Here is an 18,542-nt window from a genome sequence, read left to right as displayed (position 1 = left end):
ACCTTATGTGTCAGGGAAGAATGAAAGTTCAAGTGGAAGGGGAGGCTGGGAATAGGCTGCAGTTGGGATGTGAGACAAGGGTGGGAGGTGAGAGGGTAGGAGGGTCAGGCAGGAGTCTGGCTGGCCACTGCCCTAAATCTGAGCAGTAGCATCAGGGCTGGAGGTTAGCTAATGGTGACAGCATATAACCTTGGAGGCATCTGGCTGCTCAGTCCTTTGCATAAGCCACTCACTTACTTGACAACAACAGGTCATAGGATCACAGGCTGCGGACTCTGAATAGAAAGGGCGCCATTCATGTGAACCCCGGGGGATGGAGCCTGCAGTGAGCCGAGATCACGCCACTGCACTCCAGCCTGGGTGAAAGAGCGAGACTCCTTCTCAAAAAAAAAAAAAAAAAAAAAAAAAAAAAGGAAGGGCGCCATTCTGTCAAACTAATGCTGAGGCAGGAGAACAGGGCCTCTAAACTTCTGAGATCTGCATTGGCCAGCGTTTCCAATTGTCCCTTCGATGGCACTTGCTCTCAGCCACTAGTATACCTGCTTTGATCTACCCCAACCCCAGACCATCAACTCATTCATTTTGATTGCTCCAGAGTACACAGGTGTGGCTGTACCTGCAAACTCATGTTTTCAGGATGGGCTTTGAATTCTGCTCAAAAATATTTTTCCATGTCTCCTTCTTGTCTTGTTTCCCCATTGCAGAATTTTTTCCTCTTTCCCCAGAGACAAGCTCTTACTCACAGAAGGCAGTAACCCAGTGGTTCCCATCTATAGAGCACACACGGTGGATACCTTATCTTTAATGCTCTCAGTAACCCGTGTAAGCTATGCGCTGTTATCCTGATTTTATTTGATTTTTTAGAGATAGCGTCTGACTGTGTTGCACAGAGTGGACTGCAGTGGTTGTTTACAGGTACAATAATCATCATACACTACAATCTTGAACTCTTGGCCTCAAGCAATCCCCCTACTTTAGCCTCCTGTGTAGCTGGGATGACAGGCACATGTCCCCATGCCCAGCTTGTCCCTGTTTTATAAACAAGAGCTCAGTGAGGTCACCCAGCATGTGTTCTGGCCAAGTGCATTATAGTTTATAAAATGCCTCCACATGTGTTATGAAGTTCTCTGACCTATGAATTGCATGTTATTATTATCTCCATTTCACGGATGGTAAAATGGAAATTTAGAGGGGTTATGTGACCTACCCAAGTTGCGTTGTTCGTGGGTGGCCGAATTGAGTTTCGAACTTGTGTCCTCCCATTCTACATCCCATGATTATTCACATTATAGTGGCAAGAAAATGGAAGCTTTCAGGCACAAACTCTCAAATTTCTTTATATCCATCTTTAAACTTATCTTAGTTTTTCCCCACTCATCCTTTTCTCCTGTCTCAGGAAGAAGCTGATTCTATCCTGTATTCCTAAACGTTCTCTCCTGTGCCCTTGAATGATCTTAATTATTTCCATTTCTTCACGTTTCAACTCTTTATGCAAAAGACTCTCAAATCTTTCTCTCTCTCAACTCCAATTGTTGTTTTCAACCACTTAAAGGGTATTTTTTTCTGGTAATATACCTTTATGTATAGACCATACACTACTCCCACATTCCCTCAGCTCTATACAACTACCTCTAAGTCTACGTTGTTTTACTTGGGCAATACATGGGCTTTGATGTCTCCATGCTTTTGCTTGTCCTGCCTGAAATGCTGCCCTTCCCTTTCCCTACTTGTAAAAAGTCCATGCATTCTTTAAAGAATCAGTTCAAGCATGATAACTGTTACTGAATATTTCCCCAACTCTTCCTGTTAGATTTAACAGTGTATTCTGTGCATTCCCAGAGTACTTTGTTTTTTGGGATAACACGTTGCTTATCACATGAGAAAATCATTTGTCTCCATCTCTGTCTCAACTTATGGGCTACCAGTACAATGAAGACAAAAAGGGAATTTTATTTATCTCTACATCCCTTGATGCAATAAGCATGGCCCTTGGCTAAGTGTTTGTTGAATGAATAAAGGAATAAATGGGTGCATGGTGACTCAGTTACTGCTCCAGTTTTTCAACATACCCCTGGGAGGGCATGGTCTGATTTTGTTTTTTTTCCCTCACCTCAAATCTTTGCTATTGCCCTAGGAATCTGACTTGCTTGCTTGGCAAAAATGTTGAGTTTTAAATGAAAAAAAATGTTACCTGCCATGTGAGATCATGAAAAAGAAAATGGAATAATATATCATTTTTTCTTGTAAAGTAAACATACTACTGTCATCTAGGTGATCAACATTATAGATATGCATCCCAAAATTAGAAGTTATATTTATAAATTTTTAAGATAATAGGAATTGATCATCGTCTATTACTAAATGCTTCCATCCACATATTACAGAATAGTAAACCTCATTAGATTAGAATAATTAGGTTGGAAAGGAGGAGAGGAAGATCTAGCCTGAATTATGGAAGTCAGAATTTTTTGAAAGCAACATTGTTTTATTACTTGCAATACTATTACCTGCCAATAAAGTCTGTCTAAGGGGACATCTACTTCACGACCTTAATAATCTTTATTTTACAGCTGAATCTTTTTGCCTAAAGACCACTGTATGCTAAAGCCATGAAAACAACGTATTCTTTTTACATGGGGCACAAATATTCCATTTCACTTAGCAAACCCATTCCTTGCAGATAATTCAAAGCTAAATTTCAGCTTAGTCTAGATCAAATTCTCAAGAATTGTGTATTAGCAGTATCTGAATTAAGGAGGTTTTACTCTATTCATAGAGGAAGACATTTAAAAAAATAGACTATAATGCAATGTGCCAGGAAAATGTTAAATACCTTTAAAATAAAAATGGAAAAATTTGTAAACTTTTTCAAATAAGGTAAACACCATCCTGTATATAACTGAAATCAGTCTTCAGAGCCTTTAGTTTCGTTTGTAAATCCCTTGAGGACAAGGATTGTGGTTTGCTTGCTTTTCTCCCCACCCTCCAAGACTTTATGCACTCCAAAAATGCCACCTAGGCTGTGCTTTCTAGGGATGGCTATCATCAGCAGAACAGGTGCTTAAAAGCCACACTCTGAGGTTTTCAGATATTCTAGTTGTTGCTCTGCTTATCTATAACTACCCAAGACGCAAACATTATGAGGAAGTTACTCACTGATTCTGGGTACAGGCGGCAAGTACTTCACTGGTACCCATTCTGAAAAAGAAGAGGAAAGAAATTCATATATTACCATCACATCCAAAGACATTTATAAAACTTTCTACACAAAGATGCCTCAAAGCCTCTCATATTTTATTTGTAACAAGGAAAATGATGGGAAGGGAGAGGGTCATGAAATAAAATGTGTCATCCCCTGTGTTTGTGGCCTGATTAAGCTTGGTGTCACTTATTAGGAAACCTGGCATTACCATGAAAATTTGGTATCGAAAAGCCTGGGCTTTGAGCCTGTACTCTGTGGCAGGGAAATGGAGCCAGGGACTGAGGGGTGGGTAGCATTGGAAAATGACCATCACAAGGAAGACAATTTCCTTTGATTCTCAGCATTCCACCCCATAACAGATCAATGTGCTAATATACAATAATATTTTCACTTATTAATAAAATCTTTGTGTAAAATTGAGTACTTGGGCTCGACGTCTTTGGGTGAAATTGAGATAGAGATGCCATGTACAGCTCCTGGCATTGACTATTAGTGGCCCACAATTGGATGCCTTAGTTTGGGAAGCTTGGAAGAGTAAATGAACAGAAAGATAGGATAAAAAAGAGGACTCTGAGGCAAGCAACCCCATGGATATTTAAATTATCCAGAAAGAATGATAGTTTATTCTGTAGTAAACAGCTATAAGAAAGAAATCTTAAGGTTTTCCTTGAACCAGTGATTTTTCACGGTGATTACCAAGGGCCTCTTCCTGCCAGATGAAGTTGGCCTACTGTAACATAGTATATTTCTTCTTGCTCAGTCACCTATGGGGAGAGGAGAGCCTCAGTTCCTTCTGAGAACAATCTTACAGAGCAGTAAGAATGTAATTATATGACTACTTAGTTTTTGGCTTTTTGGGTTACATGGTTCCATTTCTTTCCTTTAAAACATTATATATATATGTATATATATAATATATAATACAACATATTATAACATATATACTGTATGTCATACCATATATTTTATATAATATATAACTATAATGAATATATATTATATAACACATTTACATATATTATATATTAATATATATTCTATTCTATATTTTATAAACATATATGTAATGTTTTGCTCTCTGCATGCCTTTAAAAAATATCTTTCAACATATGTTGACTAAAACTTGAATGAGTGCTAAAGGATGGTGTGGCTTAAGCAATGGTAGGGTTAATTGTTTGTCCTGCTAGCCTGCCTCATTGAAATCACCTAGTCTCAGTGTGACTCACTTATAATATTGCTTTGCTAACCCTAATTGAGATAAAAATCTTATTGGCACTTGTCTTTTAAATTATTTTTTAGCAAATTTCACATGTGCCAAAAAATACCAGTTTACACTTGCATCAATGATATGCTATTCTGTTTTTAGAATGATTTAAAGCATATATCCAAGGGCATTTTGAATTGTCTTGTTATGAACTTCCTGGTGTAAGGTACTGGCCATTCTACTTGATCTAGTAATATCAGCATTTTGGAGGCAGGTATTTATGAGTCATATAGCTCATCAGTAAGTTACAGGTCCTTCAGTACAACTGATCCCCAGGGGCTGGACCTGGATATGTAATGCATTGCTCCCACCCACTTTATTGTAATTGCAACTCTATATTTACCTGTTCACCCAGGTAATGGTAGCATGATTAAGGTCACACTATCATGGCTTAGTGATAAGAATATTGTTTAGACTAGAACTCAAAATCTTCCTCCATACAAAATTATTTCTAGCATATTATCATTATTTATGTAGGCTGTCACTGAATCAAGGAAGGAAGTTAAATTGGTGTGGAAAAACTGGTTATTCAAAAAGTCAAATGCATCTGCTTCTTTATATCCTACAATATTCTGGTAAGTTGCTTATCGATTGTATGAAAGATTGTTCTCATCAAACATTGCTTTTAAGCTATGTGACTTATAACAATCAAGTCATTTCCTTAAAAAATGTGGACATGATAGGCTCTTTCCTCCATCTCCATGATAGCTCAAATATGAAGGTTGTGCAAATCTGGCAATTTCTTAAGGGTGTCTGGAAACCTGATATTAGGACATTACAATGAGAGTACACTCAGGTATTGGTAATTCTTCCCTGGTCTAGTTTGTCCCTCCACACATCATGGATGGAAGTATACTAGTTAGATAAATGCCTTCCTCCCCCACTATAGTAAACTTCTTGAACACTGGGATGATCCAGTCTGGTTCCTCTTTTTAACTTCTCTGAACCTAGTTTAGTCTTATGCATATATATTGAATTAACCTAAAGTTTTGAAACATCTATTTCTTTAAGCATCGATTAAATGATAGGGAAATAAATACAATTTACTTTTTATCTTTTGAATTGTCTCCTAAGGAAAGGTATCCTCTACCACCTCTCAATAATAGTAATATAGTATATAGCTCTTTAAAGGCTTTAACTATATCTTTTAAATCATTGTTATTTTTCTGTATATTTGTACATAATAAATATGTAGGATGTTGGGCTCAGTCCATACGATCAATATAGACTGACTGACTAGCTACAAGATCATGTACTGAATAGCTATGCATATTCTTTCATGGTCAACTGTGAAAATAACTTGAAACCCCAACAATGGGAATTGCTTCACAAACAGAAATTAATTGGGTTTGGCCAGAGCCACTAAAATTAATGAGTTTAAACCTCACATCCAGTATATCTGTTCTTATATTGTGTTTACAAGATTGAAAAAGAATTAAGACTTAATTTAGTGGCACAGATAATCGAATAAAATAGGATCTTTGCCTTTCATTCCATAAGTTATTCTGATCATTGTTTTTTTGTGGTGAAGCATGTTTTACCTGTTGAAACTTTGCATAAACATCATAATAAGTGAATAGGTCTAGAGCTTTCATGAAAATTTAATTTTTTAAAAAATTAGCATTTCACTGATCCTTATCCTGAGAGTTGGAGAGCTTCACACAGCACTGAGCCAGGTAGAGCTCACGCTCAAGTGAGAGAACACAAATACAACCATAGTGTACTTTTCTCAAAGAATTCAAAATAATTCTTCTGGCCATGTGATAATTTAGTTGTCTGTCATCATCCTTATCTAACTGAGAATACAAGGATAGGAAAAGGTTAGAGAGCTTCCTAAGGCTATGTGGCAGTTTGTTGTTAAAATTGAAATAGGGTTACATTTGGAATGCCAAGGCTTTATTTTCAATAATGAATGAGGATTTGTTTTTCCAGCTAAACTTTGTAGATATCTGATCATCAATATCCTCTTAATTTTACACACAGATATTTGGATGCAAAGAAAAAAATAATCACAGTGAAGTTTAGGTCCTTTGGTTGCTGGGTTTAAAAGTTTATCCCAATATTTTCTTTTGAAATATTGATTTGGTCTCACCTTGCCTTTTGTTTTATCTTTTCTTTTAAAATTGCCTGGATGTGCAATTATTAAATGAATAATAACCACAATAACAGCTAACATGGACTGAATGCTTATTAAATATCAGACATGCTGCTGAGTGTGTTATGTGAACCTTATCTAATTTAGTATCATAAGAATCCCATGGAAATACTACCAGGATTTCTGCATATAGAATATAGCCACATATTTCCAGTTCTGCATTTTCTTATATAAACTACACCCATAATCATCACGTATATTGCTCAGTTTCTGTTTCATTAAAGTAGACTGAAAAAGGCACAAAGCAGAATCCTTTCAGATTTAAGTTTTTCCCCAATATTTTACCACTATCTAGCTCACATATAATTCTATAGCCTTTATTTTATTTTATTTTGTATTTTTTTGAGACAGTCTTGCTCTGTTGCCCAGGCAGGAGTGCAGTGGCGCAATCTCGGCTCACTGCAACCTCCTCCCACTGCAACCTCCGCCTCCCGGGTTCAAGCGATTCTCCTGCCTCCGCCTCCTGAGTAGCTGGGATTACAGGCGCGTGCCACCATGCCCAGCTAATTTTTGTATTTTTAGTGGAGATGGATTTTCACCATGTTGGTCAGGCTAGTCTCGAACTCTTGACCTTGTGATTCACCCGCCTCAGCCTCCCAAAGTGCTGGGATTACAGGCGTGAGCCACCACGCTCGGCCTATAGCCTTTTATTTTTAGTAACTCAACTTTATTGAGTCTTTACAAAACATTTTAATAGAAATAGCAATTCTCTTTTACACACCCATATATCATTGGTTTACATAATTATCATTGAATAATTATATGAACGAGCAAAACTGGCACAGCACATCTGGGTACAAACACCACTGACTCTTGGTCCACATACATCTCCACAGGAGGGATCAGGAGTTTACAGGCAGGTTAGAGAGCATCCGGTCCTGAGCTGGCTGTGAGCATCAGTCGGTAGGATATATTGAGGGAACGGAGAGAGTTGCTTAATCAGGCAAATCACTTAGGAGGCCAGTAAAAAGTACCTTCTTTTTTTTTTTTTTTTTTTTGAGACGGAGTCTCGCTCAGTCGCCCACGCTGGAGTGCAGTGGCGCGATCTTGGCTCACGGCAAGCTCCGCCTCCCAGGTTCACGCCATTCTCCTGCCTCAGCCTCCTGAGTAGCTGGGACTACAGGCGCCCGCCACCACACCCAGCGAATTTTTTTGTATTTTTAGTAGAGACAGGGTTTCACCGTTTAAACCAGGATGGTCTCGATCTCCTGACCTCGTGATCCGCCCATCTCGGCCTCCCAAAGTGCTGGGATTACAGGCGCGAGCCACTGTGCCTGGCCAGTAAAAGTAACTTCTATTGTATTTTATTCTTTAACTATGTATGCATTTGATAAAATTCCTTACTTTGATAAAATTATTAAAACGTTTAAAATGGAAGGACAAGGAGGAAGAGAATGAGTTTAGGTATCCTACCGAAGACTGCAAAACTAGTGGTGGAACTAGAATTTGACGCCTGAATTTGGCCTCCAAGTCTAAAATTTTTTGCTCTCTCCCATTATGCGTTAGGACAGAGATAATTGTGGTGGGTTGGGTGTGCTGCTGCAGACCAGAAAGGGGGATCAAGATAGTTCTCCTGGTCAGCAAGAGAACAGAGCGAAAGAAGATAGAAGAAACCACAAAGTGATGAAACAGTCTTAGAAAAAAGACTATTCTTGCAAAAGAAGAGCACTCTGATTCTGTTTTCCTTGAGTTAACTCATGTATTTCTTGACTTTGTACCTCACTGGTTCAAAACAAAAGGGGTTTTAGCCTACAAATTTTGCTAATAGAACTGGTTTTTCTAACTCTAAAATTGAAGAAATCTTGAAAGGGCATCGCGTCTCTCCAGCAAACAGTAACAACACAGAAGAACCCATGATGCAATGGCCCCATGGGGAACCAAGGAACCAAGGGTGGGATAAAGCTTAGGGAAATTTGTGACCAAAAATAGCAACTGTGCTTCAAATGAAGTACAGTTGTCTCTTGGTATCTGTGGCGGATTGGTGATTGGTTTTGGGGCACCCTGCAAACACCAAAATCTGTGAATACTGAAGTCCTTGATATAGTATGTGCATATCACCTATGCACATTCTCCCATATACTTTAAATCATCTCTGGAGTATTTATAACACCTAATACAATATAAATGCTATGTACATAGTTGTGATACTGTATTGTTTAGGAAATAATAACAAGAAAAAAGAGTCTGCAGTTATTGAGTACAGACGCAACCATGTTTTTTTCCCCCAAATATTTTAAATCCACGTTTGATGGTATCCATGGATGCAGAAACTGACATACATGAAAGGCTGATTGTAATTTGAATCTCATCATCCACCTTTTTCTAATCTTTGGGCGTCATATGTTCTATTTCCATCAAGTCCTTCTTTAGGTAATACTATTTAAGCACCAGTTTTGAAGAACTTCCTAGTCCCCTAGAAAGGATTGTGTAGTAGCTGTTTTAAAATGCCTCAGAATAGAATATTGTTTTCCCATTAAGTATTAATGATTTCATTTTATGTTAAATGCTTTCTCCGTTTATTTCCTTGGCACTTCTCAAGTTATTTCCTTCAAGAAGAAAATTTAAAAAGGTACTCAGATTTCTATGACTTCACAAGGAATTCATAAAAAGTTCAAGCTCTCAAATGGCTATCCCTTCAATAAAATTATGTTAAATTGTTCAAAATGTTTGTACATGGGACATCACTTTTATGGACTTTCAAAAATAGCTGTTTAGTTTTTAACCGATCTGGTTATAAAAGTAATTATTGCCATGATGTGGCTGTATTGTGGTTGAGATTGGAAACTTTCTTTTTATAAAATAGGATCCCGCTTAAATATCTTCTTGGAAGGAGATTACAAGCCATGGATTAATTATTTGATTAACATGAGTAAACAAGTAAAGAGTATATGAGTAGATGGCTTATTTCATGATTTAAAGATTGTAAAATTAGTTAATTAACTAAAAGGAAACACAAATTTAAAAGACGGCAAGACGCAAGATCAGTGTCTGAAATAAGTGCTGCTTTTCAGGACGCCCTGCATAAAGCCGTGCCTGTGCGGAAGCAGCTTCCTGTGCACTGCCGGCTGCCGGGTGTGCTTGTCCGTGTGCCAGACCCCCTGTGCAGGAGAATCCAGCACTTTAGAGCACGCTTTGTATAAAATAGAGTGAAAATCGAATCATATTCAGGGAGCGTCTGAGAGACAGGACTAGCTCAAGAGGCAGTCTCTAAAGTGAGAATAGCACTGAAAAGGGGTGGAGGGCCTGAGCCCAGACCTGATTCTTTAGCGATCTCATGGGAAACCCATTCATTCAGCTTCTCTGAGCCCTCATACCCTCACCTTCACCTATACAATGCTTTAATGTGCACTTCAGCCTTGAGATTCTAGGAAACAGGGCAAAAACAAACAAATAAACAAACAAAAAAGCTCTCCATTATCATGCAGTCATCAAGATTTTCCTGTTTATATAGTATTTAATAGTCCACCCCACCCCCATCCCATAAGTGTTATCATATGTATTACTTCATATAATTCTCATAACAGTTTCCCAAGTATGGTGGGCTTACTGGCTGGCATGGTAGCCTGCCTTAATCTTGCCATACTATTTCTCTCTCTCAATTATTTCACTCTCACCTATACTTGATTCAGTTCCAAATATTTAAGCAATCCTCGCTTTGACCTCTCCTGAACTTCAATTCTGCTTCTTCAAATTCTAGCTTCCACATCAGTGTCCCACTGTTGCATCAAGTGCAGCTGGACTTGAATGAAACTTGTAATCCTTTTCCCCAAACCACCCACCCCTCCGAACTTGCACAAGTGTCTATTATATGGACACTTCTTCCTGCCATTCAGGCATGCAGCTTTGACATCTCCCCTCACCATCTCCTCTCCCCAACACTTGCTTCCAGCCACCTTTCGATCCTTTCTTTCTATATCTCATAATCATTCTTTTTAGCTTTTCAATGCTGCAGCATTCTGGCCAAGATCCTCAGCACATCAAATTACAACTGTCTCCAAGCTGGTATCCCTGGCTTTAGCTTCCATTTTCATCTTAATTTATCCAATGAATTGTTTTAAAAATTGTTTTTCCTATGCTAAACTCCTCTCCAAAAACCTTGCTTTTTCCTTTCACTGTTACAGGATCTAGTATAACTGCATTAAATACAATCTCTTCTTCCCTGTGTAACTCAGAATTCTCCTCTACAAATTCTGAAAGTCCCCTGAATAGGCCACTTCTAATCCCAAGCTTGAAACAGCTCTCATCCTTCGGTTTGAAAAATTCATATAGCTTCTTCAAGATCTAAGACGGCTTCTTCTCTCAGTTTCAGAGTGGCCATCCTCTGAGCTACAGCAGGCATTGCTCATTGGGAGGAAGGCAACAGCACAGACATGAGCAGCATGCCAGGCCAAGCCCTTTATATATACATGAACTCATCTGCTCTTAATCTTACCACGCATGCATCATCACTGTCCCTACTTTAGAGGAGAAAATGTGGCTCAGAGAGGTCAATAGCTTGTCTAGGTCACAGATTTGCCAAGTGCTGGATCCAAACCTTGGTGGTCTGGCCATAGAGTTTGTGCTTCTAACCTTTACACCACACGATCTATCAAAGCTTCTGTTGCTCTGTAAATCCTTTTGTGCCACTGGTCTCTAGCACTTGCAGGCTCCTTAAGGGAAGGCTCTTTGTCTCTGTGCTCTGTAGCCTGTGACTAGCACACAGAAACACCCGATATGTGCAGCCTTAGAGGTCCAGAGATGGAGTTTAGCAGTAGAAACAAGAGCAAACCCCTGACAGTGTCTCTGGGCTCAAAACACACAGAGACATACACCTTCCTTCTTGATTTTTCTTCTACTGTGACAAAAGTGCTGACTGCATATTTCATAGATCAGAAAAAGAGTAATACTACTAATAAAAATACCCAATACATTTCCACATTTCAGAATGTGGGCCAGATAATGAAGAAAGATCTTTGAACAGTACAGCGTCCCTCCTTCCCTCTCTTCCTTCTTTTCTTCCTTCTTTTGTCACTTGCTCAACAGATATTTGTTTTATGCACACCCTGTGCCAGAACAACACACCTCAGCATCTGTTATTAATGTTTTCAGCTGAGCTGCTAAAAGACAGAGCCAAGTGATATTAAGTAATTACGAAAAGCAACAAAAAATTGCTAAAATGTATTGTGAGCATACCACCAGGCAGACCTTAGGCAAGGGCTTGGCAGATATTATCTCACTTAATCCTTATTAAAACTCTATGAGATAAAAAGATTATTATCTCCATTTTACATATAAGGTGAGAAAGGTGAAGGTCATAGAACTCATAAGGGACCAAGCAAGGATTGTAGTTTGGGTAGTTCGAAACAAGAGCCTTCACTCTTACCCTTTACACTTGACTTCTGCCAGGAGTAGATACAGCTTTGCAACATACCAGAGGCATATTTAAAATTAGTTTCATATCCTTTGAAAATAGCTCCATAAACAGTATCAGGGTACAACAGGAATGCCTCCACTATCATCACACACTTTACCTGAAAGCAGGTGTGTGACTTTTAACAAGTTAACTTCCCAGGGCTTTATTCAATTCATTTGTAAAATTAAAAATTAGCACCAAGTAATCTCCAGAATTCCTCCCAGACACAGACCTTGTATTATTCCAGAAAGGCAGTTGTTGGGCAGTGAGTGTTCCCTAATCTTGGAGTCAGAATGAGGTTTCTTTGAATAGCCCAGCACCCTTGCTATCAGTTCCTGTCACCATGGTTTGTACCTATTACTTGCAGTTTGTCATCTGCTGTCCTCAACTGTCTGGAAGACAATCACCCAACCCAAATAATCACCTGGATATTCAGTGATCTGTCCTTTACCCCACCCTTTTCACACGCACAGTTCAAAAGCAACGTCTCAGTTTCTGAGTTCATTATCATCCTGCTTTGTGGTTGCAGGTTTTGCTTTTGGGATGTGAGACTTGCACTTATGTCCAATATTTCCTTGTTTCAGGTCCTGGTTGAAGAGGAGCTACTTCTGATTAAATGATGCATCTGATGTGGAAGGATGTTTGCGTCATTCCCTCCCTTCTCTTTTTTTCATTTTCAAGATTACTTTGCTCACCAGCATGATACACATCAAGCTTTTTCTTTTAATCTGATATAAAGTCTCTTTTTGTTTTTTGTGCTATGGGCCTTTTCTGGGTAATCTCATTCATTTTGTTGGCTCTAATGACAACTATGTTAACACTGGTGACTCCTAAATTTCTGAACTGTATTTCTTACCGGAGCTCAAATAAGAATGTGCCCAGAGCACATGGCCTCAGGTTTTCCATGAGCACCACAACAGAGCCTATCTAAATATGAAGTCTTCCTCTTCCCTTCCAAACATGCTCCGGCTCCTGTGCCGCCTCTCAGGGAATGTGGCACTCAGTCACTCAAATCAGGGGCCTTGGAATTCCTCTTGCATTCCTGCATTACTTACATGTCATCGATAACCAAGTTCTGTTCATTCCTTCTTCAAACATTTCTTAAATCCACACACTTCCCCATCCCCACTGCTGCTTCCCTGTTTCTAACCTAGATAATTGCAGTAGATATCCAAGAAGCAACATTGCTTTGGTAGGTAACAGTCATTTCAAATTTAAGATAAATAAAATAGAAATCTCCTTTTATCCTCAGCCCCCCAAATGGATCCTCCAGTGTCTGCTGTATCTCAGCTAATAGTATTATTCACCAGCTTGTTCTCACCTTAAACCTGGAGTCATCCTTTATCTCTGTTTTCGTATCCTTCCACATCCACTCTATCAGCACGTGCTGTCAGTTTTACTTCTAAAATCCTTCCTAAATCTGACAGCATCTCATTATTTTTACTGAAACCACCTTGGTCTCGGCCACTTCATTTTTTTCCTGGTTTACTTTAACAGCTTCTTAAATGGGCTCCCTAGCTCCACTTTTTTTCTAAAATCCCACCTGTGTTAGAGAGCTTAAAAAAAATCTCATTACCTAGCTTAAAATTCTCTAGTGTTTATTTTTTTCTCAATGAAATTATCATAAAATTCAAACTGTTTCCCACAGTCTATAAGGCCCCATGTAAGCTGCATGCTGCCACATGTTCACCCTTGCTCACCATGTTCCAGCCACGCCAACTGTCTTTCTTCTTCCTCAACCCACCAAGCTTGCCCTGCCTCAGGGACTTTGCATTCTTCTCTCAGATCTGCTCAAGGCTGGTTCCTTCACATCACCCAGGATTTAGCTCAAATGCCTCCTCCTCAGAGAAGTCTTCCTCTCTCATTCTGGCTAATGTGATACCTGTGTACAACTCCCCAGAATTTAACTTTATCTCTTCTGATGGGATAATTACCATAGACTGATGAATGTGTGTGTTGTTTTTTAACTAAAAAAGTTGAAAGTTGAAAAAGTTGAAAGCTTTTTTTCTTAAAATAGAAAAATATAGGCCTACCGAAGCAGGTTATTTAAAATTAGAGAAAAATAGTTTAATATATCTCTTTGAGATGCTGAATTCTATCCTTTTGGCTATACATACCCAGAAATGGGATTGCTGGATGATAAAATAGCTCTATTTTTAATTTTTTGAGGAATTTCCATATGGTTTTCTACAATGGATGTACTAATTTACATCATCACCAACAGTGTATTAGGATTCCCTTTTCTCCACATCCTTGCCAACACTTGTTGTCTTTTCTCTTTTTGATGATAGCCATTCTGATAAGTGTGAGCTAATATGTCATTGTGGTATTGATTTGCATTTCCCTGATGATTAGTGGTGTTGAATACATTTTCATATACCTATTGGCCATTTGTATGCATTCTTTTGAGCAATGTCTATTCAGGGTCTTTGCCCGTTTTTAAATCATGGTTTTTGTTGTTGTTATTTTTTTGCTATTAAGTTGTATGCAGTTCTTATATAATTGCAGCATTCAAAAGAGCCAGGATATGGAAACAACCTAAATGTCTACCAACAGATAAATGGATAAAGATAATGTGAGATGTGTGTGTGTGTGTGTGTGTATTCCATTGTTTATGTGTGCACATATATACATTTTATATATGTATATGTATTATATATATGTGCACATATTATAATGCATGACATATAATGCACAGATAATGAAATATTATATAGCCTCAAAAAAAGAAGAAAATCCTGCCATTTGTGATGACATGGATGGACTTGGAGGACATTATGCTCAGTAAGATAAGCCAGAGGCAGAAAGACAAATTCTATATAATCTCAATTATATGTGGAATCTAAGATTGTTGAACTCATAGATATAATTATGCAAGATGAATAAGTTCTAGAGCTCCAAGGTAGAGCATGGTGACTATAGTTAACAATACAGTGTTGTAAAAATTAAACTTTGCTGAGGGTAGATCATAAGGGTTCTCAACACATACACATGCAAAAGGTAATTATGTGAGGTGATGGATATGTTAATTAGTGTGATAATGGTGATTATTTAACAGTGTATGCAAATATCAAAACATCAAATTGTGCACCTTAAATATATATAATTTTGTCAATTGTACCTCAATGAATTTGGGAAAAAAATATATAAAATGCTATATATATCTATATTCATGTGCCAGATTCAAAAGTACACATCCTTTTTCCAAGTGTAACAGTACGTATGATATTTTGAATGCAGACCGAATACAGACACTGGATGATTCAGGTTGGTGAAAAGCGAGGAAGGTGCATCAGCTCTTCCAATGGGACATGGAAAAAGCAAGAGTCCTGCTTCATGGGTAAGTCTCAAGGCAGAGGATAACTGGACTTCCACTTCTCCTTTATCTCCAGTTCAGGAAAGAATGAAGGATGAACAATTAAAAAAAGAAACAAATATCTCTTGCTTGTCTAAACTGTCTGGAAAACACAAACTGATGTGGCAATCCAACTAGACCTCTGGGAATACAATGTAACCTAGAATTACATTACAGGGTTTCTATAGAAGGAAATACAGAGGCACAGGTGTTGTGTTGTGTTTCGTTTTTGTTTCCCAACATTTTGTTAAGATAATTTTCAAACACACTGAAAAGTTGAAAAGCTTCATTTCTTAAGATCATATTTCTCCCACTTCAGGCAAAGCCATGCAACATCAAGACTTTCTACCTGCCTAAGACCAGTATACTCTGAATCTCTAAGTGCCTGGGACAAAGGACTGGACCAAGACATGATTTTTGACATTTTGGTTACCTTTTTACTGTGCTTATACCTGCAATGAGCCAATCACTCCTGCTAGATAGAAACAGACTATTTTTTTTTTAAATTTTATTTTATAGTGAGAACACAACATGAGAACCGCCCTTTTAACAGATTTTACATGTATGATACAGTATTGTGAATCGTAGGTACGATGCTGTCCAGTGGATCTCTAGAACTTATCAGGGGCTGCAGGGAGGGGGAGGTGGGGAGTTGCTAAACAGCTGCTATATTTTTGTTGGTTGAAAAAGCTCTGAACTAAATTTTGTCTTCAAGTCTCCTTACGCCACTGCTGGGAAGAACATCTACGTGCTTATTGGGCACATTTGTTTTCTGTCGTTTAGAGAGGTCCTTCATCAATGAGTATTGATTATTGTGTCGCGTAGTATATCGCTTATACAAATTCTGAAGTCAAATTGTTTTTAACAATCTAAATTGGTCACATCTTAGCCTTGGCGTTTACATTTTTTTCAGCAATATGAACTGAGTAGTCCCTCATATCTGCCATCTTTATAGCCAAACCTGTTACTTTTCACCCAGAAAAGAGATCTTCCTTTGACATTTTCTCATGAGTAACAATAATGAATTTGATAATTTACTAGTGGAAAGGGTATGATGCCTAACTTACACTGAACTAGATCCTATTGTGTTTATACTGGACACAACTCAGTGGTCTCTGAAAAGACAAATGCCTGGGCATGGTGGCTCACGCCTGTATCTCAGCACTTTGGGAGGCCAAGGCAGGAGGATCGCTGGAGCTCAGGAGTTCACGACCATCCTGGGCAACATAGTGAGACCTCGTCTCTACTAAAAATAAAAAAAATTTAGCTGGATGTGGTGGCACACGCTTGTGTGTCCTTGCTACTCAGGAGGCTGAGGCAGGAGGATTACTTGAGCCCAAGAGGTCTAAGCTGCAGTGAGCTGTGATTCTGCTACTGGATTCTAGCCTGAGCAACTGAGTGCAGAGTGAGACCCCCTCTCAAAAACAAAACAAAACAAAAAAGACAAACAATGCAAGCTGATCGGAAGCACCTGTTTGCTTATTTTTGCCACTAATCATTAAACATTATTTAAAAACAAGAGATGATTAAATCCATCTTTCAGGTCATTTGGTTTTTTTTTTAAATTTTTACAAGCTCTCAAGGTCTTTGACTACTGCCAATTCTCAAGCCATTCAGATAAGAAAGCATTGCTGCCAAGTATGTATATTTAATGCTTCTTGAAAAGTTCACTGAAATTCAAACATTACAATTATAATTAGGATACCAAGAATAGGACATTACTGGTACTTTAATATGAAACCAGGACCTAATACACATATGTTGGGAAGCTGTTATTTAAAGACTTCTGCTATGGGGTTATATTTAAAAAATTGAGGCCGGGCGCGGTGGCTCACACTTGTAATCCCAGCACTTTGGGAGGCCGAGGCGGGCGGATCACGAGGTCAGGAGATCGAGACCAAGGTGAAACCCCGTCTCTACTAAAAATACAAAAAAAATTAGCCGGGCGTGGTGGCGGGCGCCTGTAGTCCCAGCTACTCGGAGAGGCTCAGGCAGGAGAATTGCTTGAACCCGGGAGGCGGAGCTTGCAGTGAGCCGAGATTGCGCCACTGCACTCCAGCCTGGGCCACAGAGCGAGACTCTGTCTCTGCCTTATTTAACCCAATGCAAACCCACAAAATATAATTTGAAGTAAGCTATGAAAAAAAAAAAAAAAAAAAAAAAAAAAAAAAAATTGATTATCTCTCTTTTTATTCTCTCTCTTATGAAAATGACAAGAATTATTTTTTCTTGTGTTTTAAACACTAGAAAAGTAAATTTTAAAAATGAATTCATATCTTACTTTAAAAAATATTTTGTACATTTGCATTGGGTTAAATAAAGAAGATAACTTTCTGTCCAGGTGCAGTAGCTCATGCCTATAATCCCAGCACTTTGGGAGGCCGAGGTGGGCAGATCACTTGAAGTCAGAAGTTTGAGACCAGCCTGGCTAACATGGTGAAACCCCGTCTCTACTAAAAATACAAAAATTAGCTGGGTGTGGTGGCATGTGCCTGTAATCCCAGCTGCCTGGGAGGCTGAGGCAGGAGAATAACTTGAACTTGGGAGGTGAAGGTTGCAGTGAGCTGAGATCGCGCTTCAGTCTGGGCGATAGAGCTAGACTCAGTTTCAAAAAAAAAACTTCCAGCGTGGGGTTCAGCTCTGCAGTGTCCACTATGGTAGCTGCTGGCCACACGTGGCTGTTGAGGACTTGCTATGTGACTAGCACAACTCAGAAGCTGAATTTTTAATTTTAATTAATTAAAATGTTACTTTAAAATCTGAAGTAGTGTAAAGTGTTTTTTTCATTAACCATAACTTTATTGTTTCCACAGACTACATTTCTTTTCAACGACTGCATCATGTAATCTACTATTTTCTATTATAATACACATGTTCAGCATATCTATCATTTCTAGCATCTAATGAATAATTTCTTATATTGATAGCATGCTGTAATAATACTTTCAATATCCTGGCTTAAATAATATATCATTAAATTAATTTCCCCTATTGCATTTTACTTTTCGAAATGCAGCTACTCAAAATGTAATTTATATATATGGCTTACATTGTATTTTTTTTTTTTTTTTTTGAGACAGAGTCTCGCTCTGTCGCCCAGGCTGGAGTGCAGTAGCGCAATCTCGGCTCACTGCAAGCTCCGCCTCCCGGGTTCACGCCATTCTCCTGCCTCAG

General features: G+C 38.5%; 1 protein-coding gene across 8 annotated transcripts in view; it reads right to left on the bottom strand.

The window, feature by feature from the left end:
* The window catches only part of CHST9 (carbohydrate sulfotransferase 9), a 287,688-nt gene that overhangs the window by 115,233 nt on the left and 153,913 nt on the right, over positions 1–18,542 (bottom strand). For all 8 annotated transcript variants that reach the window (XM_032152597.2, XM_032152598.2, XM_058438524.1 and 5 more), the window contains one exon: positions 3,157–3,198. In XM_032152597.2, coding sequence (XP_032008488.1) covers positions 3,157–3,198 — 42 coding nt within the window. The remainder of the gene's footprint in view (positions 1–3,156; positions 3,199–18,542) is intronic.

This window comes from Hylobates moloch, unplaced genomic scaffold (assembly GCF_009828535.3).
Source record: "Hylobates moloch isolate HMO894 unplaced genomic scaffold, HMol_V3 SCAFFOLD_5, whole genome shotgun sequence".
NCBI lineage: Eukaryota > Metazoa > Chordata > Mammalia > Primates > Hylobatidae > Hylobates > Hylobates moloch.
Note: the sequence above shows the minus strand (reverse complement) of the source record. Positions and strands in the feature narration are given on the sequence as shown.